The following is a 24179-nucleotide window of genomic DNA, read 5'->3' as shown; positions in this document are numbered from 1 at the left end:
ATCTGACACCAACCAACCATAGATGGTAGTTCCTATTCAAGTCAATCTGACAGCCCCAACCAACCATAGATGGTAGTTCCTATTCAAGTCAATCTGACAGCCAACCAACCATAGATGGTAGTTCCTATTCAAGTCAATCTGACAGCCCCAACCAACCATAGATGGTAGTTCCTATTCAAGTCAATCTGACAGCCACAACCAACCATAGATGGTAGTTCCTATTCAAGTCAATCTAACAGCCCCAACCAACCATAGATGGTAGTTCCTATTCAAGTCAATCTGACAGCCACAACCAACCATAGATGGTAGTTCCTATTCAATCTAACAGCCCCAACCAACCATAGAAGTTCCTATTCAAGTCAAGCCCCAACCAACCATAGATGGTAGTTCCTATTCAAGTCAAACTAACAGCCCCAACCAACCATAGATGGTAGTTCCTATTCAAGTCAATCTGACAGCCCCAACCAACCATAGATGGTAGTTCCTATTCAAGTCAAACTAACAGCCCCAACCAACCATAGATGGTAGTTCCTATTCAAGTCAATCTGACAGCCACAACCAACCATAGATGGTAGTTCCTATTCAAGTCAAACTAACAGCCCCAACCAACCATAGATGGTAGTTCCTATTCAAGTCAATCTGACAGCCACAACCAACCATAGATGGTAGTTCCTATTCAAGTCAATCTGACAGCCACAACCAACCATAGATGGTAGTTCCTATTCAAGTCAATCTGACAGCCACAACCAACCATAGATGGTAGTTCCTATTCAAGTCAAACTGACAGCCCCAACCAACCATAGATGGTAGTTCCTATTCAAGTCAATCTGACAGCCAACCAACCATAGATGGTAGTTCCTATTCAAGTCAATCTGACAGCCCCAACCAACCATAGATGGTAGTTCCTATTCAAGTCAATCTGACAGCCACAACCAACCATAGATGGTAGTTCCTATTCAAGTCAATCTGACAGTCAATCTGACACAACCAACCATAGATGGTAGTTCCTATTCAAGTCAATCTGACAGCCCCAACCAACCATAGATGGTAGTTCCTATTCAAGTCAATCTGAATTCCAACCAACCATAGATGGTAGTTCCTATTCAAGTCAATCTGACAGCCACAACCAACCATAGATGGTAGTTCCTATTCAAGTCAATCTGACAGCCACAAACAACCATAGATGGTAGTTCCTATTCAAGTCAAACTAACAGCCCCAACCAACCATAGATGGTAGTTCCTATTCAAGTCAAACTAACAGCCAACCAACCAACCATAGATGGTAGTTCCTATTCAAGTCAAACTAACAGCCCCAACCAACCATAGATGGTAGTTCCTATTCAAGTCAAACTAACAGCCCCAACCAACCATAGATGGTAGTTCCTATTCAAGTCAATCTGACAGCCAACCAACCATAGATGGTAGTTCCTATTCAAGTCAATCTGACAGCCACAACCAACCATAGATGGTAGTTCCTATTCAAGTCAATCTGACAGCCCCAACCAACCATAGATGGTAGTTCCTATTCAAGTCAATCTGACAGCCAACCAACCATAGATGGTAGTTCCTATTCAAGTCAATCTGACAGCCACAACCAACCATAGATGGTGGTTCCTATTCAAGTCAATCTGACAGCCACAACCAACCATAGATGGTAGTTCCTATTCAAGTCAATCTGACAGCCACAACCAACCATAGACATAGAATCCATAGATGGTAGTTCCTATTCAAGTCAAACTGCCAGCCATTGCTAGTGTACCCATGAGTTTAACAGTCAAATTGACAGGGCCAGAGGTCACAAAACCTTTCTATGGATGATGTCTATGGCCACAACACAACAAGCTGTTTCACACATAGAATAAGGAGCGATAAGCAGACCAAAGACGGCAGTACTGATAAGTAGTCAAATAAAGACATCACTTCTAAAAGCCTATTTCACACCAGTCTGCTGAATCTGTAAGATCAATTTTCTTTCATTTTCAAATCTTCACAAATGAAAATGTGGCACTGACTCGCACACGGGTTGATTTTTCAGCACCGTCTCAATGAAGAGTTTGGCGTTCGACAAACCATGTGTGATGTGGAAGCGCAGCTACAAGCCTGCTGGAGTTAGCGGCAGGCGGACGAGCAATGTCCACTGTCATAGTACGGATGAAGCCTGAGCTGGAATGTGAAGCAGGTTAGCTTTAGAAAACCCTGAGTTGATTTAGCTTACTTCGTAGTATACCACTCAGATGTTAACCTAATCCTGATTTATAGTCACCTTTGGCCCCACAGTACACAACATCTATTCTATGACATCCCCTTATGGTCAGTCATGTCTGGTTCAGTTTAGCATGGTCCTGTTTAGCTGTAATACAGTGTGTGTCTGTTTCAATGTGTTTGGTAATGGGTAACAGTGTTGATTCATTTAACGTTATACCCTCATAGGTCTGTGAAGAATGATTTCAAATGACTAACATGTTTTACATACAACAGAGATGGTGTGATGGGATCATATCTCAAACAGTGCCATCTAGTGGGGAGAAAGGAGAAGTGTCATCACTGAGTTAATTAGCAGTGCCATTGTCAGAGGAGAAGGCACTTGTGACATGACCTGAAAAGTTAATCTTTTCCTCTAAAACACCTTGGAGAGTGTTGAGACTAGAAACCTCATTCTGTGACCTCTATCTCTCCCTCCAGACAGATGTAAAGTAGCTAGACCCTCCATGTAGACCAGAGAGTAGCAGAGAGCACTGTGGAGAGAAACAGCAGGTTACCAATAGAATATCTCAGAGACCAGAGAAACTTTAATCATGAAGCATGGAGAGCAGGTCCCTAGGAGAGGTATCATCGTATTGTCCTCCACCAACCAATAGATGTGAGTCTATGAGCGTGTTCTCAGAGTATTGTCCACATCCTGCCTTTTTATTCTCATCTTGTGACTAAATAGATCTTTGTACTAATTTTCTGTTTAGTTTCAGTTTTCATCCTGTTTTCCACATGGATCAGTAAGTTAGACTTTCGAGAGACGCTTTCTCTGCACACATCACAGCTTATTTATTTCTCTCCTGTGTGAGTCCGTATATGTGCCGTTAGTGTCCCCTTCTGGGAGAAGCTTTTCCCACAGTCTACACAGCTAAATGGTTTCTCTCCTGTGTGAGTCAGTATGTGCCTACTAAGGTTCCCCTTCTGGGAGAAGCTTTTCCCGCAGTCACCACAGCTAGTTTCTCTCCTGTGTGAGTCAGTATAGGCATGGTTAAGTTTTCCCTGCATTTGAATCTTTTCCCACAATCATCACAGCTAAATGATTTCTCTCCTGTGTGAGTCAGTTCATGCTTCTTTAGGTTCCCATTTAAATGGAAGCTTTTCCCACAGTCATCACAGCTAAATAATTTCTCTCCTGTGTGAGTTCGTATATGCTTAATTAGGGCCCCCTTCTGATTGAAGCTTTTCCCACAGTCTCCACAGCTAAATGATTTCTCTCCTGTGTGAGTATGTTTATGTTTCCTAAGTTTCTCCTTCAAATTGAAGCTTTTCCCGCAGTCAGCACAGTTAAATGTTTTTTCTCCTGTGTGAATCTGTATATGTGCGGCTAGGGTCCACTTGCGATTAAAGCTCTTCCCACAGTTGCCACAACAATCAAATTTCTCCCCTGTGTGAATCCTCATGTGCTTGGACAGATCTACTTTGAGTTTGAAGGTCTTGCCACAAACAGGGCAGGTGTTGGGTTTCCCACTGTGACAGAGGCAGACATGGGCCTTCAGTTTACAGGTGGAGTTGTAGTGTTTTTTGCAGAAGCGACATTCACTGAGTCTCTTCTTGATGAGAGTCACATGCCTCTGCAGGTCAGTTCTCTCTGCAAATGTTTTTCCAGACGTGGTGCTGGGTTTGAAACAGTGTTCCACCAATGATGGATTTGGATCCAATGGCAGGCTGCAGTCAAGTGCTGCTGGGTCGCTACTTACGGCTGAGATTTGTCTGGAGGGATTGTTCTGATTATCTGGAGGGTCACAGGGAATGTAGAGACCCTTAAGGTGGGTCACAGTAACAAAAGGTGTGAGATCCACTTGTTTAGGGTCACTCTCTCTGTTCTCCACAGTCTGGGTTTGGAGAAGAGTCAAGGACTGAAGTGGGTCCTCCTGATCACATTCACTTTTCACACAGGAAGGAGTGAATTTGAACTCTATGATATCAGCCTCCAGTCCTTGAAGCTGCTCTTCCTCCTGACTGGTCCTGAGTTCCTCCTGTTCCTCTTTAATCTGTGGAAGTTCTGGGTTCTCCTGCCCCAGACTGGGGCTCCACTCCTGCTGCTCAGGGAGAACCTCCTCCTCAGAGACAGAGAGCTGCAGGGAGTCTGGAGGAAAGGAGAGAGGAGCAGAGGTATATACAGATTTTAGACATCAGGGTTGGGGTCAATTAGAAGTTAAAGCTAGAATCCTTAGTTGCACCATACATTTTTAAATGATAAATGAATTCTATACATTGGTTCTTGAAGAATACAACGTATGAATGCCTCATGAACACAGTTCAACTCTCGTCCCCCATCAGAACCCAAAATATAAGCTTGTTTATCATGGATGGTCAGTCCTTGCATCCATATCTCAGTCTATGAATTTGAGTGGTTACATTTCTCCAGGTTCATCCTTCACCTTTTTCCACAACAGAGGCGGGGTGCCCCCATTTAATTATTGTTTCAATTAAGGACTCTAGCTTTAACTAAGTAGATTCATGAACTAAAATTCCAATTCAATAATTGAACAACTAGAATCTACTTTCAATTACTTCTCAATAAATTGAAGATGATAAGCTATTTACGTATTTACGTTCAGTACATACAAACGTAATAGAATGTTCAATTGAAAGGAAACAATGCTGTACTGGGGGACCAGTTGAAAAACGGAGGGGTTGGGTTGTGGGCTCAAAATGCACTGCTGCCCTTTAAATATGTGACTCATTGCTTCAAGCCACACCTCGGCACACCCACCGAAAGGAGGAAACATATCTCAAAGTCTGTTCAAGGAAGTTTTAGGAAAACTTGTCCTTCAGTACAAACCATTCCTCAACGTAGCAAACAAACTGAACGCACCCCACTCCTGCTCACAGTGCTGCTGCTCAGGGAGAACCTCCTCCTCAGAGACAGAGAGCTGCAGGGAGTCTGGAGGAAAGGAGAGAGGAGCAGAGGTTATCTATACAGCCTTTAGACAGTCGTCACTAGCTGGCACAGCCACAGTCATAAACCCTGCCTATTTCTAAAATGCATATTCTTAAAGCAGAACTGAACTTGAGAACCAACTTCTCTCGTTTAAAACGGCATACGTGATATCAATATAAGTCAGGAACATTTATGCCAGTGCCAAAATTGACTAAGAAGTGCAAGTAGGTTCATTTTGGTCATAATGTCAATCTTTTCCAAAACTGAGTTGAGATTGCAGTGCAAGTGTTCATCATGACTTGAGGGTTGGGTTTGATTTCCACAATGCCCACTAACACGGGAAAACAGCTGTGGTGACTTAACTCTATCGAATCGTACGGCAGAACACAGTGAGAAAGACCTGCCCAGCAGTTGGTTTACATAGTAAAAAAAGTGTTGTCCTTCAAAAATACTGCACCAAACACCTTAGCTACATGAAATAATGGCGCCGGAGGGGAAGGTTGCCGCTTTACGGGCTCCCAACCAACTGTGCTATTTTGTTTGTTTTTCGCATCGTTTGTCATTTATTTTGTACATATTGTTGCTGTTACCGTCTCTTATGACCAAAAAGAGCTTCTGGATATCAGAACAGCGATTACTCACCTCGAACTGGACAAAGATTATTTGTTTAATGAGTTCGACGTGAAGGATATACTGCTTCCTCGAGACCAGGCCCAAATCCTCATCATTCGCGTGAATAAAAAACTGAGAAACAGGGGGCAGAGGTCGGGGTGCCTTGTGAGAATTCATCGGCGAGTGGGTAGACCGCCACTACTATCCGTCCTATTGGCCAACGTGCAATCACTGGAAAATAAACTGGATGATCTATGATTAAGACTATCCTACCAACGGGATGTTAAAAACTGTAATATCTTATGTTTCACCGAGTCGTGGCTGAACAATGACACAGATAATATAGAGCTGGCTGGGTTTTCCGTGCATTGGCAGGACAGAGCAGCTATGTCTGGTAAGACGAGGAGTGGGGAATGTGTGTCTATTTGTCAATAACAGCTGGTGTGCGATGTCTAATATTAAAGAAGTCTGGAGGTATTGCTCGCCTGAGGGAGAGTATCTCATGATAAGCTGTAGACCACCAAGAGTTTTCACCTCTATTTGTAGCCATCTATTTACCACCACAAACTGATGCTGGCACTAAGACTGCACTCAATGAGCTGTATACCGCCATAAGCAAATAAGAACATTTTAATCTAGAAGCGGCGCTCCTAGTGGCCGGGGACCTTAATGCAGGCAAATTTAAATCTGTTTTACCTAATTTCTACCAGCATGTCACGTGTAACCAGAGGGAAAAAAACTCTAGACCACCTTTACTCCGCACAAAGAGACGCATACAAAGCTCTCCCTCGCCCTCCATTTGGCAAATCTGATCATAATTGTATCTTCCCGATTCCTGCTTACAAGCAAAAACTGAAGCAGGAAGTACCAGCAACTTGCTCAATATGGAAGTGGACAGATGACGCGGATGCGACCCTACAGGACTGTTTTGCTAGCACAGACAGGAACATGTTCCGGGATTCATCCAGTGTCATTGAGGAGTATACCACCTCAGTCACCGGCTTCATCAGTAATTGCATCAACGACGTTGTCCCCTCAGTGACCGTACATATCCCAACAAGAAGCCATGGATTACAGGAAACATCGGCACAGAGCTTAAGGCTAGAGCTGCTACTTTCAAGGAGCAGGATACTAATCTGGATGCTTATAAGAAATCCTGCTATGCCCTCAGACGAACCATCAAACAGGCAAAGCATCAATACAGGACTAAGATTTTATCCTACTACAATGGCTCCGATGCTCGTCGGATGTGGCAGGGCTTGCAAACTATTACGAACTACAAAGAAAAACCCAACCGCGAGCTGCCCAGTGACAAGAGCCTACCAGATGAGCTAAATGCCTTTTGTGCTTGCTTCGAGGCAAGCAACACTGAAGCATGCATGAGAGCACCAGCTGTTCTAGACGGTGTGAGCAAGACCTTTAAACAGGTCAACATCCATGGGGCCAGACGGATTACCAGAATGTGCACTCAGAGCATGAGCAGACCAACTGGCAAGTGTCTTCACTGACATTTTCAACCTCTCCCTGACCGAGTCTGTAATACCTACACTACCAGTCAAAAGTTTTAGAACACCTACTCATTCAAGGGTTTTTCTTTATTTCTACTATTTTCTACATTGTGGAATAATAGTGAAGACATCAAAACTATGAAATAACACATATGGAATCATGTAGTAACCAAAAAAGTGTTAAACAAATCAAAATATATTTTATATTTGAGATACTTCAAATAGCCACCCTTTGCCTTGATGACAGCTTTGCACACTCTTGGCATTCTCTCAACCAGCTTCACCTGGAATGTTTTTCCAACAGTCTTGAAGGAGTTCCTACATATGCTGAGCACTTGTTGGCTGCTTTTCCTTCACTATGCAGTCCGACTCATCCCAAACCATCTCAATTTGGTTGAGGTCGGGGGATTATGGAGGTCAGGTCATCGGATGCAACACTCTATCACTCTCCCTCTTGGTAAAATGGCCCTTACACAGCCTGGAGGTGTGATGGGTCATTGTCCAGTTGAAAAACAAATGATAACCCACTAAGCGCAAACCAGATAGGATGGTGTATCACTGCAGAATGCTGTGGTAGCCATTCTGGTTAAGTGTGCCTTGAATTCTAAATAAATCACAAACAGTGTCACCAGCAAAGCACCCCCACACCGTAACACCTCCTCATCCATGCTTTACGGTGGGAAATACACATGCAGAGATCATCCGTTCACCCACACATAGTATCACAAAGACACGGCAGTTGGAACCAAAAATCTACAATTTGGACTCCAGACCAAAGGACAAATTTCCACCAGTCTAATGTCCATTGCTCGTGTTTCTTGGCCCAAGCAAGTCTCTTCTTCTTATTGGTGTCCTTTAGTTGTGGTTTCTTTGCAGCAATTCGACCATGAAGGACTGATTCACACAGTCTCCTCTGAACAGTTGATGTTGAGATGTGTCTGTTACATGAACTCTGTGAAGCATTTATTTGAGCTGCAATTTTTGAGGCTGCTAATTCTAATGAACGTATCCTCTGCAGCAGAGGTATTTTAATTTTACCTTTATTTTACTAGGCAAGTCAGTTAAGAACAAATTGTTATTTTCAATGACGGCCTAGGAACAGTGGGTTAACTGCCTGTTCAGGGGCAGAACGACAGATTTGTACCTTGTCAGCTCGGGGATTTGAACTTGCAACCTTTCGGTTACTAGTCCAACGCTCTAACCACTAGGCTATCCTGCCGCCCCAGGGTCTCAGGGTCTACCATTCCTGTGGCGGTCCTCATAAGAGCCAGTTTCATCATAGCGCTTGATGGTTTTTGAGACTGCACTTGAAGAAACTCTCAAAGTTTTAACATTTTCCAGATTGACTGACCTTCATGTCTTAAAGTAATGATGGACTGTTGTTTCTCTTTGCTTATTTGAGCTGTTCTTGCCATTATATGGTATTTCACCAAATAGGGCTATCTTCTGTATACCACCCCTACCTTGTCACAACACAACTGATTGGCTCAAACGCATTAAGAAGGATGGAAATTCCACAAATGAACTTATAACAAGGCACACCTGTTAATTGAAATGCATTTCAGGTGACTACCTCAGGAAGCTGTTTGAGAGAATGCCAAGAGTGTGCAAAGCTGTCATCAAGGCAAAGGGTGGCTCAAATATAAAATATATTTTGATTTGTTTATTAACACTTTTTTGGTTACTACATGATTCCATATGTGTTCTTTCATAGTTTTGATGTCTTCACTATTATTCTACAATGTAGAAAATTGAAAAAATGAAGGAAAACCCTTGAATGAGTAGGTGTTCTAAAACATTTGACCAGTAGTGCACATGTTTCAAGCAGACCACCATAGTCCCTGTGCCCAAGAAAGCAAAGGTAACCTACCTAAATGACTACCGCCTCGTAGTACTCACATCAGTACCCATGAAGTTCTTTGAAAGGCTGGTCATGGCTAACATTAACACCATTATCCCGGAAACCCTAGAACCCCTCCAATTTGCATACAGATCCACAGATGACGCATTCTCTATTGCACTCCACACTGCCCTTTCCCACCTGGACAAAAGGAACAACTATGTGAGAATGTTGTTGATTGACTACAGCTCAGCATTCAACACCATAGTGCCCACAAAGCTCAACACTAAGCTAAGGACCCTGGGACTAAACATCTCCCTCTGCAACTGGATCCTATGCTACCCATAAGGGTAGACAACAACACATCTGCCACACTGATCCTCAACACTGGGGTCCCTCAGGGGTGCGTGCTTAGTCCTCTCCTGTACTCCCTGTTCACCCATGACTTTCGTGGCCAAGCACGACTGCAACACCATCAATACGTTTGCAGACAACACAACAGTCCCCATTAACAACGACGGGGGTGCAGTGGAGTAGGTTGAGAGTTTCATGTTCCTTGGTGTCCACATCACCAACAAACTATCATGGTCCAAACACACCAAGACAGTCGTGAAGAGGTCACGACAACACCTTTTCCCCCTCAGGAGACTGAAAAGATTTGGCATTTATTTTTTTAATTGAACTACGCAAGTCAGTTAAGAACAACTTCTTATTTACAATGACAATGGGTTAACTGCCTTGTTCAGGGGCAGAACAACAGATTTTTACCTTGTCAGCTCGGGGATTTGATCTAGCAGCCTTTCGGTTACTGGCCCAACACTCTAACCACTAGGCTACCTCCCGCCCAATGGGTCCCCAGATCCTCAAAAGGTTCTACAGCTGCACCATCAAGAGCATCCTGATCGGTTGCATCACTGCCTGGTATGGCAACTGCTCGGCATCCGACTGTAAGGCGCTACAGAGAGTAGTACATACGGCCCAGTACATTACTGGGGCCATGCTTTTTTTCTTGCTTTTTACCTTTATTTAACTGGGAAAGTCAGTTAAGAGCAAACCGTTGGGTAGGTGGGTTAACTGCCTTGTTCAGGGGCAGAACAGATTTTACCTTGACAGCTCAGGGATTCGATCTTGCGACCTTTCGGTTACTAGTTCAATGCTCTAACCACTAGGCTTCCTGCCATCCAGGACCTATATACTAGGCGGAGTCAGAGGAAGACCCAAAGAATTGTAAATGACTCAAGCCATAGACTGTTCTCTCTGCTACCGCCTCTGCAAGCGGTACCGGAGCGCCAAGTCTAGGTCCAAAAGGCTCCTCAACATCTTCTACCCCCAAAGCCATACGACTGCTGAACAATTCATCAAATGGCCACCGGACACTGCTGCTACTCGCTGTTTATTATCTGTGCATAGTCACTTTACCCCGACCTACATGTACTAACCTGTACCCCCGCACACTGACTCAGTACCGGTCCCCCTGTATTCAGCCTGGTTATTGTTATTTTATTGTGTAACTTTTTATTTATTTTTAACTTTATTTAGTAAATATTTTCTTAACTATTTCTTGAACTACATTGTTGGTAAAGGGATTGTAAGTAAGCATTTAACCCCTTTGTTGTATTCGGCGCATGTGACAATTTGATTTGTGCAACTAAAATATAAAAACATTTCTTGAGTTATATTAGAGGAAGTGAAACTTGCTTTGTTCCTATGGTGTCTCATGGGGACAAACATAAGTAACTGCCACATCAAACCACACCACCAAGACTTGAAATCACCCCCCCCCCCCATTTGATCGTGTCTCATCGCTGCAACTCCCCAGTGGGCTCGGGAGAGGCGAAGGTGGAGTCACAAGTCCTCCGAAACAAGTCCTGCCCAACCGCGCTCCTTAACACCCGCCAGCTTAACCAGGAAGCCAGCCGCACCAATGTGTTGGAGGAAACACGGTTCAACTGGCGACCGGGGTCAGCCTGCCTAAAGGAGTCGCTAGGGCGTGATGAGCCAAGAAAAGCCTCCCCGGCCAATCCTCCCCCTGACCCGGACGACACTGGGCTAATTCTGCGGCGTCCTATGGGACTCCCAGCCACGGCCGGGTGTGGCACAGCCCGGGAATGAACCCGGGTCTGTAGTAACGCCTCTAGCACTGCGATGCTGCGCCATATCTCCTTATTAATGAGCAACAGAAAAACATGCGGAATCGGTGCGTTCGGTTGCCCTTTAAAATCTGATTTTAAACCTAACCTCAACCACACTGTTAACCTTTTGCATAGCGCTAACCTTAAATGAAGACCAAAAATACACAGTGTCTTCAGAAATGATACCCGAAGACTTTTTCCACTAAAAGGTGACGGTGACCGTGCTGACCACAAACACCTGATGTGATATGTTTGCTGTTTTGTACAGTGCCCTCCTTTACTCTTATTTTGTAGTGGCATTCGCACAGTAAACATGGTCACATCTAGCTCCATGACGGTTCATTTCAAAACAACAAAAAAGTAGTCTGCTAAATGACTTAAATGTAAATGTAATGTAAATGATGTAGTTTGTTCTGAACCATGTCGCACGCCATAGTTTAAAAACTCTGGATAGAGCTCAAACTAAAGATTTAATTTCTGAATTCTTTCATCTTTATGCACCTTCACCATTTAAAATAAGTGGAATTACGTTTAAACATTTCTACAAATGAAATACTAATGTCTTGAGTCAATAAGTATTCAGCTCCTTTGTTATGGCAAACGCCCTAAATAAGTTCAGGAGTAAACATTTGCTTAACAAGTCACATAATAAGTTGCATGGACTCACTGTGTGTTCAATATATGTTTTTATGACTACTGCATCTCTGTACCCCACACATACAATGATCTGTAAGGTCCATCAGTCGGCCAGTACATTTAAAACACAGTCAACCACAAACACCAGGGAGGTTTTCCAATGCCTCGCAAAGAAAGGCACCTATTGGTAGATGGGTAAAATAAAAACAGACATTGAATATCCCTTTAAGCATGGTGAAGATATGAATTACTTTGGATGGTGCATCAATACACCCAGACACTACAAAGATACAGGCGTCCTTTCAAAGTAATTTGCCGGAGAGGAAGGAAACCGCTCAGGGATTTCACCATGAGGCCCATGGGGACTTTTAGACAGTTGAGTTGAATGGCTGTGATAGGAGATAACTGAGGATGGATCAACAGACCAAAACGCCATTCAATTTTCTCGTAGGCTTTTTTTCAACGAACTATGCCAGAGTTAGTGCCTACAAATATATGACACTACGGTTTCTATCTATGGAATTTGTCTTGACCGGTCTTCAGTTAAACTGTAATACCGAAGCTGCCCTCTCAGAACAGTTGAAACTGGACTTTCAGATCGGAACCTGTGGCCTTGTTTTAGGCAATTTAGTGAAAAGCCCCAAAGGCTTCATAAATCCTCGTTCTCCCCATCACTAGTAATAGTTCATAAAACATGGTAAACTTGTGATCACTGAAAGCCTAAACAGTTTATTTATTGAGTAGAACTGTAGCTATCAGTATATCTATACACGAACCTGTTCTACGTAGTTGTATTTCCGGTGTGATCCGCAGCAGTCTCCGTAGTCGATCATTCTCCTCCTGGTAGTCCGCTACTGTTTGCTCAAGTGCCTCGAAAATCTCCACAGCTGCCTCTGTTAAAAGCTCATTTAAAAACACACGAAACGACTGGAGTTTATACATGGTTTTGTCGACGGAGAGTTGGGTATTCAGCTCGTATGTCTTCGTCCACGAGGAAAGAATGGTGGGCACAAACAAAACGCTCACAGTTTCTTCCGTATTGTCTTATTCTGTTTTTATCAGCGGGTGGCTCATCCATAAACATAACAAAGCGCCCCGATGTGGATGGTTATACTACAAGCACCATACAAATTATAACATAAAAATATTATAATTGTTTTTCCACATGTTAAGTATTAGGCTGATCTAGGATGATCATTCCTTGCATGAACTGAATTAAAAGACACATTGTAACACGTGACTAATGGCAGCTGCTTGGGACTGATGGGACAGCAAGCACTAAACCAGAGAAGGCAGTTATGAACAGCAATTATAAAGAACGTTATTGAAATGTGACTGAAAAAACAATAATGCATTTAAAACAGTTTGCGCTTACACACACAAAGAGGGCAAGAGAGACTACATTCCCAAACTGGCCCTCATACCATCTCAACCACCTAATCATCCCCAGCTTCCACTTGGCTCATTCACCCTCCCTCCCCTCCCACGGCCATCACAGCTAAATGGTTTCTCTCCTGTGTGAGTCAGTTTATGCTTCCTTAGGGTCCCCTTCTGACTGAAGCTTTTCCCACAGTCTCCACAGCTAAATGGTTTCTCTCCTGTGTGAGTCAGTTTATGCTTCCTTAGGGTCCCCTTCTGACTGAAGCCTTTCCCACAGTCATCACAGAGAAATGGTTTCTCTCCTGTGTGAGTCAGTTTATGCTTCCTAAGGTTCCCTTTCAAATTGAAGCTTTTCCCACAATCACCACAGATAAATAATTTCTCTCCTGTGTGAGTCCGTATATGCCTACTTAAGTCCCCCTTCTGATAGAAGCATTTTCCACAGTCTCCACAGCTAAATGGTTTCTCTCCCACTCCTGTGTGAATCCTCATGTGCTTGGACAGATTCCCTTTGAGTTTGAAGGTCTTGCCACAAACAGGGCAGGTGTAGGGTTTCCCACTGTGACAGAGTCGGATATGGGCCTTCAGTTTACAGGTGGAGTTGTAGTTTCTTTTGCAGAAGCGACATTCACTGGGCCTCTTCTTAAAGAGAGTCACATGACTCTGCAGGTCAGCTTTCATTGCAAACATTTCGCCACAGTCACGGCAGCCGTGAGTTTTTCTAGACGTGGTGCTGGGTTTGAAACAGTGTTCCACCATTGACTGGTTTGGATCCAATGATGGGCTTGGATCCAATGGTGGGCTGGGATCCAACGATGGCCTGCTGTCAAGTGCCGCTGGGTCGCTGCTTAAGGTTGAGCTTTGGCTGGATAGATTGTTTTGATTATCTGGAGGGTCACAGGGAATGTAGAGACCCTTTAGGTGGGTCACAGTAACAAAAGGTGTGAGATCCACTTGTTTAGGGTCACGCTCTCTGTTCTCCACAGTCTGGGTTTGGGGAAGAGTCAAGGACTGAAGTGGGTCCTCCTGATCACATTCACTTTTCACACAGGAAGGAGTGAATTTGAACTCTATGATATCAGCCTCCAGCCCTTGAAGCTGCTCTTCCTCCTGACTGGTCCTGAGTTCCTCCTGTTCCTCTTTAATCTGTGGAAGTTCTGGGTTCTCCTGCCCCAGACTGGGGCTCCACTCCTGCTCACAGTGCTGCTGCTCAGGGAGAACCTCCTCTTCAGAGACACCAAGAGAGAGCTGCAGGTAGTCTGGGGAAAGGAGAGAGGAGCAGAGGTTATCTTTTAGACATCAGGGTTGGGATCAATTCGAAATTAAAACTAGAATCCTTAGTTAATACATAAAATGTTTTGATGGTTCAGACCTTGCAGCCATAGCTCAGTCTGTTGAGAGTGGTTTCATTTCTCCAGGCTCATCATCACCTTTTTTTTTTTTTTTTTACCAAAACAGAGGCAGGGATCCCCGCTTCATTACTGTTTCAATTAAGTACTCTAGCTTTAAGTAGATTCATGAAGTAAACAAACATTCCAATTCAATAATTGAACAACTAGAATCTACTATCAATTAATTGTCAATAAACTGATGATATGCTATTTATTTCAAAAGTTGTTTGTAAAAAAAATGTATTTACGAATTCAAATCACTTCCTGGTTTTCGTGACAATGTTTGTATCCATGTACGGTATAAGCAAAGATGGTTTGGTATGAAGAGATGTAGAAACCGCTTCTTAAAAATAAATCCCCGATCACGCATGTAGGCGATGTCATGGCGACGTTAGCTAGCTAAACGCATGTGCAGACACACGTCATTGGGTCTAACCAGGGCCACGTTCAGTACATAAAAACGTAATAGACCGTCCAATTGAACAAAAACGTCGCTGTACTGAGCGACCAGTTAAAATTCGGGGATGGGTTGGGTTGTGGGTTCAAAATGTACCGCTGCCCTATAAGTACATCACTCATTGCTTCAAGATAAACCGTGGCACACCCACCAAACGGAAGAAACGTATCTCAAAGTCTGTCAAGAACGTACAATAACGTTTTGGGAAAACTTGTCGTTTAGTACAAACCGTTCCGCAACGTAGCAAACGAACTGAACGCACCGCAGGGGAGAACGACTGCACATTGAAGACATGGAAGTTCAAGGCCAACCACGGTACTGCAGGCATTGTTATCAGAACATGATTCCCCATTATAGTGAATAGAAAAATGGCGATCTTCATGGTCAATCTTTCTGTAAAAACATTTTTTATTTAAGTCAATCATTGTGCCAATAATTGATTTTAATACACCAGATGTGTGTCCTTGAACCATTTTTTTTTTAATCGCACACAAAATAAGTTAAGTAGCCTGCAGTACCTATTTACTCAATGAGAGGCAGCACTGCGCTAGCCTGCAACGTCACTCCCCGGAGGAGCTCAAACTGCTCATGGTGTCTCCATGAGACTAAATCTTAAACTACTTAATTTGTCTTCTTATGCACTGTTGTGTCTTCTTTAATGGTGTCGCGTGATCAATGGTTTTGTCCATTCATATATAGATGGGTTGGCTGACAACGTCACGAAAAGATGTGCGTGCATCGATGTGGCCGGAAGCCGTGCTTTGTCAAGATTCTGAACAGTCAGATAGCTAGCAAAAAATTACAAGAAGCTGCCATGTGAGGAATCATAGTTGGATTGTTTCAGCAAGTTGTATCTTGTTCTTGATACCAGGTTTGTTTTGAGGTGTTTTAATTTTTGTCATGTCAAGGATAATATGGCTAAAATGATCAAGCTAGCTGACCAACAACTGTAACGATGTACACTGAACACCAACATCATGTAAAGTGTTGGTCCCATGTTTCATGAGCTGAAATAAAAGATCCCAGAAATGTTCCATACGGACAAAAATCTTTTCTGTCAAATTATGATTATTTCTCCTTTGCCAAGAATCCATCCACCTGGCAGGTGTGGCATATCAAGAAGCTGATTCAAAAACACCATTACACAGGTGCACCTTGTGCTGGGGACAATAAAAGGCCACTCTAAAATGTGCAGTTTTGTCACACAACACAAAGCCACAGATGACAAGTTTTGAGTGAGCGTGCAATTGTTAGGTAAAGGCTTGTAAAGCATTTCACTGTAAGGTCTACACCTGTTGTATTCAGCATTTCACTGTAAGTTCTACACCTGTTGTATTCAGCATTTCACTGTAAGTTCTACACCTGTTGTATTCAGCATTTCACTGTAAGGTCTACACCTGTTGTATTCAGCATTTCACTGTAAGTTCTACACCTGTTGTATTCAGCATTTCACTGTAAGGTCTACACCTGTTGTATTTGGCGCATGTGTCAAATAACATTTGATTTGAATTGACATGCTGACTGCAGGAATGTCCACCAGAGCTATTGCCAGATAAGTGAACATTTAATTCCCTGCCATAAACTGCCTGCAAAGGTGTTTTAGAGAATTTGGCATTACATCCAACAAGACTAAAAACCGCAGACCACATGTAACCCTGCCAGCCCAGGACCTCCACATCCGGTTTCCTCACCAGCGGGATTGTCTGAGACCAGCCACCCAGATCTCTGATGAAACTGAGGAGTGTTTCTGTCTGTAATAATGCCCTTTTGTGGGGAGAAACGAATTCTGATTGATTGGCGGTGCAGCCACCCACCGCTACCCAGTGGGTGGTCCTAAGCCCTCCCAGGCCCACCTACGGCTGCACCGCTCCCCAGTGGGTGGTCCTAAGCCCTCCCAGGCCCACCCACGGCTGCACCGCTGCCCAGTGGGTGGTCCTAAGCCCTCCCAGGCCCACCCACGGCTGCACCGCTGCCCAGTGGGTGGTCCTAAGCCCTCCCAGGCCCACCCACGGCTGCACCGCTCCCCAGTGGGTGGTCCTAAGCCCTCCCAGGCCCACCCACGGCTGTACCGCTCCCCAGTGGGTGGTCCTAAGTCCCTCCCAGGCCCACCCACAGCTGCACCGCTCCCCAGTGGGTGGTCCTAAGCCCTCCCAGGCCCACCCACGGCTGCACCGCTCCCCAGTGGGTGGTCCTAAGCCCTCCCAGGCCCACCCACGGCTGCACCGCTCCCCAGTGGGTGGTCCTAAGCCCTCCCAGGCCCACCCACGGCTGCACCGCTGCCCAGTGGGTGGTCCTAAGCCCTCCCAGGCCCACCCACGGCTGCACCGCTGCCCAGTGGGTGGTCCTAAGCCCTCCCAGGCCCACCCACGGCTACACCGCTCCCCAGTGGGTGGTCCTAAGCCCTCCCAGGCCCACCCACGGCTACACCGCTCCCCAGTGGGTGGTCCTAAGCCCTCCCAGGCCCACCCACGGCAGCACCGCTGCCCAGTCGTGAAATCCATAGATTGGGGCCTAATGAATTTATTTCAATTGACTGATTTCCTTATATGAACTGAAACTCAGTAAAATCTTAGAAATTGCTGCATGTTGCATTTATTGTTTTGTTCAGTATAAAGTTGAAGTCGGAAGTTTACATACATCTTAGCCAAATACATTTAAACTCAGTTTTTCACAATTCCTGACATTTAATCCTAGTAAAAATTCCCTGTCTTAGGTCAGTTAGGATCACCACTTTATTTTACGAATGTGAAATGTCAGAATAATAGTAGAGAGAATTATTTATTTCAGCTTTAATTTCTTTCATCACATTCCCAGTGGGTCAGAAGTTTACATACACTCAATTAGTATTTGGTAGCATTGCCTTTAAATTGTATAACTTGGGTCAAATGTTTCGGGTAGCCTTCCACAAGCTTCCCTTAATAAATTGGGTGAATTTTGGCCCATTCCTCCTGACAGAGCTGGTGTAACTGAGTCAGGTTTGTCGGCCTCCTTGCTCGCACATGCTTTTTCAGTTCTGCCCACAAAGTTTCTATAGGATTGAGGTCAAGGCTTTGTGATGGCCACTCCAATACCTTGACTTTGTTGTCCTTAAGCCATGTTGCCACAACTTCGGAAGTATGCTTGGGGTCATTGTCCATTTGGAAGACTCATTTGCGACCAAGCTTTAACCTCCTGATTGATGTCTTGAGATGTTGCTTCAATATATCCACATAAGTGTCCTGCCTCATGATGCCATCTATTTGTGAAGTGCACCAGTCCCTCCTGCAGCAAAGCAACCCCCACAACATGATGCTGCCACACCCGTGCAAACAAAAATCTGCTTCATTTAAGGTTAAGTTTAAAATCCCATTTTAAACAGATTTTTTTTGAGAAATGGGCAGGATTTATGACTTTGTGGCAACTAGTGACGACGCTGGGGCCTCATTTATAAACATGGCGATGCACAAAACCTGCCACAAAAAGTGTGTGCCAGTTCACAGAAAAGTTGGCATTGATAAAAACTGAACTTGACATGAGAATGTGCTTATCCTCCCACAAATGTAAGAACATGCATATGCACCGTTTCTAGTGGTTTAAGTATTTCATTACAATTGTTGTAAAATTAGCCTAGCCTGGAAGTGATGTTGGAGAACCAGTATGAGGCACTGTTTCCTCTGGTAAAAAACTTATCCCAGAGCAGTGATTGAGGACATTGTCCTGTGTTGGGTTCAGTCTTTCAGCTGGGATGTTAAATGGGTGTCCTGACTCTTTAGTCACTAAAGATCCTATGACACTGATCATAGAGTAGTGGTGTCAATACTTGGCTTAAAGCCCAATCTGGCAACCTAATCATCTACAGCTTCCTATTGGTTTATTCTTCTCCTCTGTAACTATTCCCCAGGTTGTTGCTGTAAACGAGAATTGTGTTTTCAGTTAACTTACCAGTTGATGGCACTCTTATTCAAAACAATAAGATTATCTGTTAGTGGAGATCCATTTTTTTCTTCATCTTTCCATTGTAAAAGTGTATTTTATATTTATTTAACCTTTATTTAACTAGGCAAGTCAGTTAAGAACAAATTCTTATTTACAATGATGGCCTATACCCGGCCAAAGCTGGGCCAATTATGCTCAGCCCTATGGGTCTCCCAATTACTGCCGGATGTGATACATCCTGGAAATAAATTAGGCATCTATTTACCATTTTATTTCCATGATCATTGCAGAATACATTTATTTCCTTTTTGGACTGTGATGGTTTCATACTCGCGAAGTAGCCTATAGGCCTACAAACGTCCCGTCACTCATTTAATTGGAACCACTTTACAGTAGTAAATAGATCAACCATTTGAAGTATTTTGCTCTATGTGTCTGAAGCGCATTAATGGTAAAAACAGAAGGGTCATCTTTCCAATTTGTTTATTTTGTCTCAAGTAAACAATATTTAATTTATAAACATAATATATATTTTCATAATCATTGCACAATATATCCTACGACATTTTTTCTGGCCATTATGCGTTCACATTCCCGAAGAAGCTTTGGTTTACAGCAAATGACCACGCCCGTCTCATTTAAATTGTATCCAATAGAGCAAAATACTTGAAATAATAGCCTGTAATTGTAGTTCTTTCAGAAACGGTAAAATATAGCAAATGTCACTATAAAAGTTTTAAACAGTCTGCCAACACCTCCAGAGACATTTGATCAAGTTCCGTCGTTGCTATACTTCCTTTAAACGGCCTTGGCCTAATTCCAATTCTTCCAAAGTATACAGCAAATGAGCGCGTTATAAAACGATGAATGATGGGCGTTTTTCAGGCAGTTTTAATGCTCGTTCACGCGCGCAGTTTTAGGGCGGGGCTGATTTATAATGGTAAACATGCGTACGCCAAGTTTATAAATCTGAATATTTGTGTAATTGCGCAGTCTTTTCAGAAATGGAGCACGCAGATAAGTAATGTGTAACGTTAGCGACTGTTATGAGGCCCCTGGTCTGCCGAACCTGCGTTTGGAAGTCTCGCGATGTTGGGCCTTTGGTTTTAGAAACGGGTAATAGTTTTTTTTAACATATTGAAATGGTGATCGCTGAAACAGTTTATTTATTGAGATGAACTGCTAGTGATCCACATACGAACCTACGTTACATCGTTTTATAATCGGTGTGATCCGCAGCAGTCTACGTAGCCGATCATTCTCGTCGTGGTACTCCGCTACCGTTTCTTCAACTGCCCCGAAAATCTCCACAGCTGCCGCAGTTAAACGCTCATTTAAAAATACACGAAACGACTGGAGTCTAGACATGTTGCAGTGGACGGAGAGTTGGGTATTCAGCTAGTAATGGCTTCGTCCACGAGGAAAGAATGGTGGTAACAAACCCGCTCCCAGTTTTACTTCCGCATTGTAATTTTCTGTTTTTATCAGCGGGTGGCGATCCCATGTGGGTGGGGTTTTTACTACACACCAATGATAATGGAAATAGATAAGTACATGTGGGGAAACAGTTACATGAAATAATAGGGTGGTCTATGATTATCCTTTATTATTGCACGAACTGAATTGAAAGACCTGCCACGGCTTGGAACAGCGTGCACTAAACCGGAGACGGAGAATGCATTTATCAAGAGCAACTATAAAGACATGATATTGAAATGGGGCTGGAAAACAAAAAGCGTTTAAAACAGAGATTGCATGTTTATAAAATTCCATTTCACGACAGTGCCCTCTCAGCATTCTGTTGTACCAATTCCTATATCGCCAAGTAACCCTGTCGAGTGAGATGGACGTCCGTGTCCTGGTAACAGTATAACTTCCTCCCCTGTCCCCATCCCAGGCTCGAACCAGTGATCTTCTGATCAAACACACGTGACTGCCCTACTTGACAACATACCAACCGTTTGAGCTATGGATAAAGACTAAATTGACTAGTTATAGGCAAATGAATACACAGGCCAAATTTGTATGCTGTTTTCCTTATCACTATAATCTAGTAGTAATTTAGCAGTATAGATCATTTTCCACACAGCCTAAATTATAGGTACTGAACCATTTACAGGACAATAATAAAAGTAGCATATAGGATCCAACCCTATCACAGAGTGAATACATGTAGAGTGTTTATAGACTAAGAAAAAATATTAAGTGACAGTGTCATCAGTACGTGCTTAAAGAAAGTCATATCACAAAGATCACAGATGACAGTGACCACCAAATTTATGACATTAGAGAATGAATTGTAAGCACCAAAGTGTGTTTGTCAAAATAATATCTGAAAATGTTAGTTGTTGAACATAATACTTCTATTTGCAATAGCAATTTATGATATATGCAGTTGAGGAATATTCCATGTACCAACACTACATGTAGGACGGACATAAGACATTCCCATATTTAGTATATATTTTTTAAATATATTTTTTATTTGACCTTTATTTAACCAGGTAGGCCAGTTGACAACGAGTTCTCATTTACAACTGCGACCTCGCCAAGATAAAGCAAAGCAGTGTGACAAAGAACAACACAAAGTTACACATGGAATAAACAAACGTACAGTCAATAACACAATAGAAACGTGTATATACAGTGTGTGCAAATGTAGTAAGATTAGGGAGGTAAGGCAATAGATAGGCCTTAGTGGGGAAATAATTACAATTTCGCAAATAAATACTGGAGTGATAGATGTGCATAATATTAATGTGCAAGTAGAGATACTGGAGTGCAAAGAAAATTAAAAATATAAATAACAATATGGGGATGAGGTAGTTGGATGGGCTAATTACAGATGGGCTATGTACAGGTGCAATGATCTGTAAGCTGCTCTGATAGCTGATGCTCAAAGATAGTGAGGAAGATATGAGTCTCCAGCTTTTGCAATTCGTTCCAGTCATTGGCAGCAGAGAACTGGCGGCCAAAGGAGGAATTGGCTTTGGGGGTGACCTGTGAAATATACCTGGTGGAGCACGTGCTACGGTTGGGTGCTGCTATGGTGACCAGTGAGCTGAGATAAGGCGGGGCTTTACCTAGCAAGGACTTATAGATGACCTGGAGCCAGTAGGTTTGGCGAAGAGTATGAAGCAAGGGCCAGCCAACGAGAGCATACAGGTCGCAGTGGTGGGTAGTATATGGGGATTTGGTGACGAAACGGATGGCATTGTGATAGACAGCATCCAATTTGCTGAGTAGAGTGTTGGAGGCTATTTTGTAAATGACATCGCCGAAGTCAAGGATCGGTAGGATAGTCCGTTTTACAAGGGTATGTTTGGCAGCATGAGTGAAGGATGTTTTGTTGCGAAATAGGAAGCTGATTATAAATTTAATTTTGGATTGGAGATGCTTAATGTGAGTCTGTGAGGAGAGTTTACAGTCTAACCAGACACCTAGGTATTTGTAGTTGTCCACATACTCTAAGTTAGAACCGTCCAGAGTAGTGATGCTGGACGTACGAACAGGTGCGAGCAGCGATCGGTTGAAGAGCATGCATTTAGTTTTGCTTGCATTTAAGAGCAGTTGGAGGCCACGGAAGGAGAGTTGTATGGCATTGAAGCTCGTCTGGAGGTTAGTTAACACAGTCTCCAAAGAAGGGCCAGAAGTATACAGAATGGTGTCGTCTGCGTAGAGGTGGATCAGAGAATCACCAGCCGCAAGAACGCCTTCATTGATATATACAGAGAAAAGCGTCGGCCTGAGAATTGAACCCTGTGGCACCCCCATAGAGACTGCCAGAGGTCCGGACAACAGGCCCTCCGGTTTGACACACTGAACTCTATCAGAGAAGTAGGTTGTGAACCAGGCGAGGCAGTCATTTGACATACCAAGGCTGTTGAGTCTGCTGATAAGAATGCAGTGATTGACAGAGTCGAAAGCCTTGGCCAGGTCGACGGCTGCACCGTATTGTCTTTTGTCGATGGCAATTCTGATATCGTTTAGGACCTTGAGCGTGGCTGAGGTGCACCCATGACCAGCTCGGAAACCAGATTGCATAGCGGAGAAGGTACGGTGGGATTCGAAATGGTCTGTGATCTGTTTGTTAATTTGGCTTTCGAAGACCTTAGAAAGGCAGGGTAGGATAGATATAGGTCTGTAACAGTTTGGGTCTAGAGTGTCTCCCCCTTTGAAGAAGGCAAGTTGGGCAAGTTGCTGTGGGTGGTGCAGAGCTGTTGACCGGGGTAGGGGTAGCCAGGTGGAAAGCAAGGCCAGCCATAGAAAAATGCTTATTAATATATAGGCCCACTGACTGGACATTCTGAACCTTGTTTGAAGTCACTAGGTCACACGACCAAGGAGCTATTGAAATTTGACATTTTGAAAAATTATTGTAAAATAATGTGAGATGAAAATGGACAAACTAAAGGGTGGGCAATGTGTAGGCCCACTGAGTGGACATACTGAACCTTGTTTGAAGTCACTAGGTTACATGACCAAGGAGATATTGAAATTTTACATTTGGAAAATTAATGTAAAAACGTGTGGGATGAAAATGGACAAACTAAAGGGTGTGCAATATAAAAGGGTAGTCAGTGGACATTCTGAACCTTGTTTGAGTCCAGTAGGTCATATGATTCATGAGCTATTGAAATTCAAAGATGTAAATAAATAATTTTAAAAAGTGTGAGATGTAAATCGACAAAAGAGATGTGTGCAATGTGTGTCTATACCATCGGGTTAGCAAGAACCAGTTTGAAAGTTTTAGGAGTAATGGTTAAATAACTATTGACATTTTTAAAATTGGATTTGTCACAATGTTGACGGTCCCTAACTGCTGTTGGTGGAGGTAAGGAAAACTACAGGCAAATATCCGTTGAATATCCAACCTGAAATGGTCTTTACCTCGGTCCATTACACTCACCATTTCTAAACTCGCTACACACAGGGAGGGAAAGAGAGATTAGAAATACTCACTTCTCCTGTTGTTGTAGCCTACTGAAAGGATCCTTGTTAGTGTAATAGATCCACTTCATTGGCCAGCGAGCCGATTTCCTTTTGCTGCAGTAGGATGTCATGCAGACACCTCTTAAATCAGAGGCAATTGCCAAAGACTCCAGCCACCCAAGTCGTAGACTGTTCTCTCTGCTTTCGCACGGCAAGCGGTACCGTATGTCTGAGTGTTGGAA

General features: G+C 43.4%; 2 protein-coding genes across 3 annotated transcripts; both read right to left on the bottom strand.

Annotated features, from left to right (window-relative positions):
- Positions 1-1315: 1315 nt before the first annotated feature.
- On the bottom strand, positions 1316-12804 carry LOC135515615 (gastrula zinc finger protein XlCGF57.1-like). Of its 2 annotated transcripts, XM_064939237.1 has the most exons (3): positions 12639-12804; positions 5069-5137; positions 1316-4336 (listed from the first exon to the last, which is right to left on the bottom strand). In XM_064939237.1, the coding sequence occupies exons 1-3, from the start codon at positions 12802-12804 to the stop codon at positions 3144-3146; spliced, it is 1428 nt and encodes a 475-aa protein (XP_064795309.1). In that variant the 3' UTR covers positions 1316-3143. The 2 variants fall into 2 exon arrangements, with proteins under 2 accessions (XP_064795309.1, XP_064795310.1); XM_064939238.1 differs by lacking the exon at positions 5069-5137.
- Positions 12805-12899: 95 nt separating this feature from the next.
- LOC135515617 (zinc finger protein 771-like) lies at positions 12900-21402 on the bottom strand. The gene is made up of 2 exons (XM_064939240.1): positions 20208-21402; positions 12900-14501 (listed from the first exon to the last, which is right to left on the bottom strand). Exons 1-2 carry the CDS (start codon positions 20371-20373, stop codon positions 13303-13305), a joined length of 1365 nt encoding a protein of 454 aa, XP_064795312.1. The 5' UTR covers positions 20374-21402; the 3' UTR covers positions 12900-13302.
- Between the last annotated feature and the right edge of the window lie 2777 nt (positions 21403-24179).

This window comes from Oncorhynchus masou, chromosome 27 (assembly GCF_036934945.1).
Source record: "Oncorhynchus masou masou isolate Uvic2021 chromosome 27, UVic_Omas_1.1, whole genome shotgun sequence".
Taxonomy (NCBI): Eukaryota; Metazoa; Chordata; class Actinopteri; order Salmoniformes; family Salmonidae; genus Oncorhynchus; species Oncorhynchus masou.
The sequence above is the reverse complement of the archived record's forward strand: the minus strand, read 5'-3'. Positions and strand labels throughout refer to the sequence as shown.

Bases quoted from the DNA above. Each gene is read 5' to 3' on its own strand.
- LOC135515615 (XM_064939237.1), bottom strand. From the start codon at position 12,804: ATGTATAAACTCCAGTCGTTTCGTGTGTTTTTAAATGAGCTTTTAACA. The intron at 5,138-12,638 runs GTTCGTGTATAG...CCTTTCCTCCAG, and splicing joins AATACAACTACGTAGAACAG to ACTCCCTGCAGCTCTCTGTC. The intron at 4,337-5,068 runs GTGCGTTCAGTT...CCTTTCCTCCAG, and splicing joins GCACTGTGAGCAGGAGTGGG to ACTCCCTGCAGCTCTCTGTC.
- LOC135515617 (XM_064939240.1), bottom strand. From the start codon at position 20,373: ATGTCTAGACTCCAGTCGTTTCGTGTATTTTTAAATGAGCGTTTAACT. The intron at 14,502-20,207 runs GTTCGTATGTGG...TCCTTTCCCCAG, and splicing joins TATAAAACGATGTAACGTAG to ACTACCTGCAGCTCTCTCTT.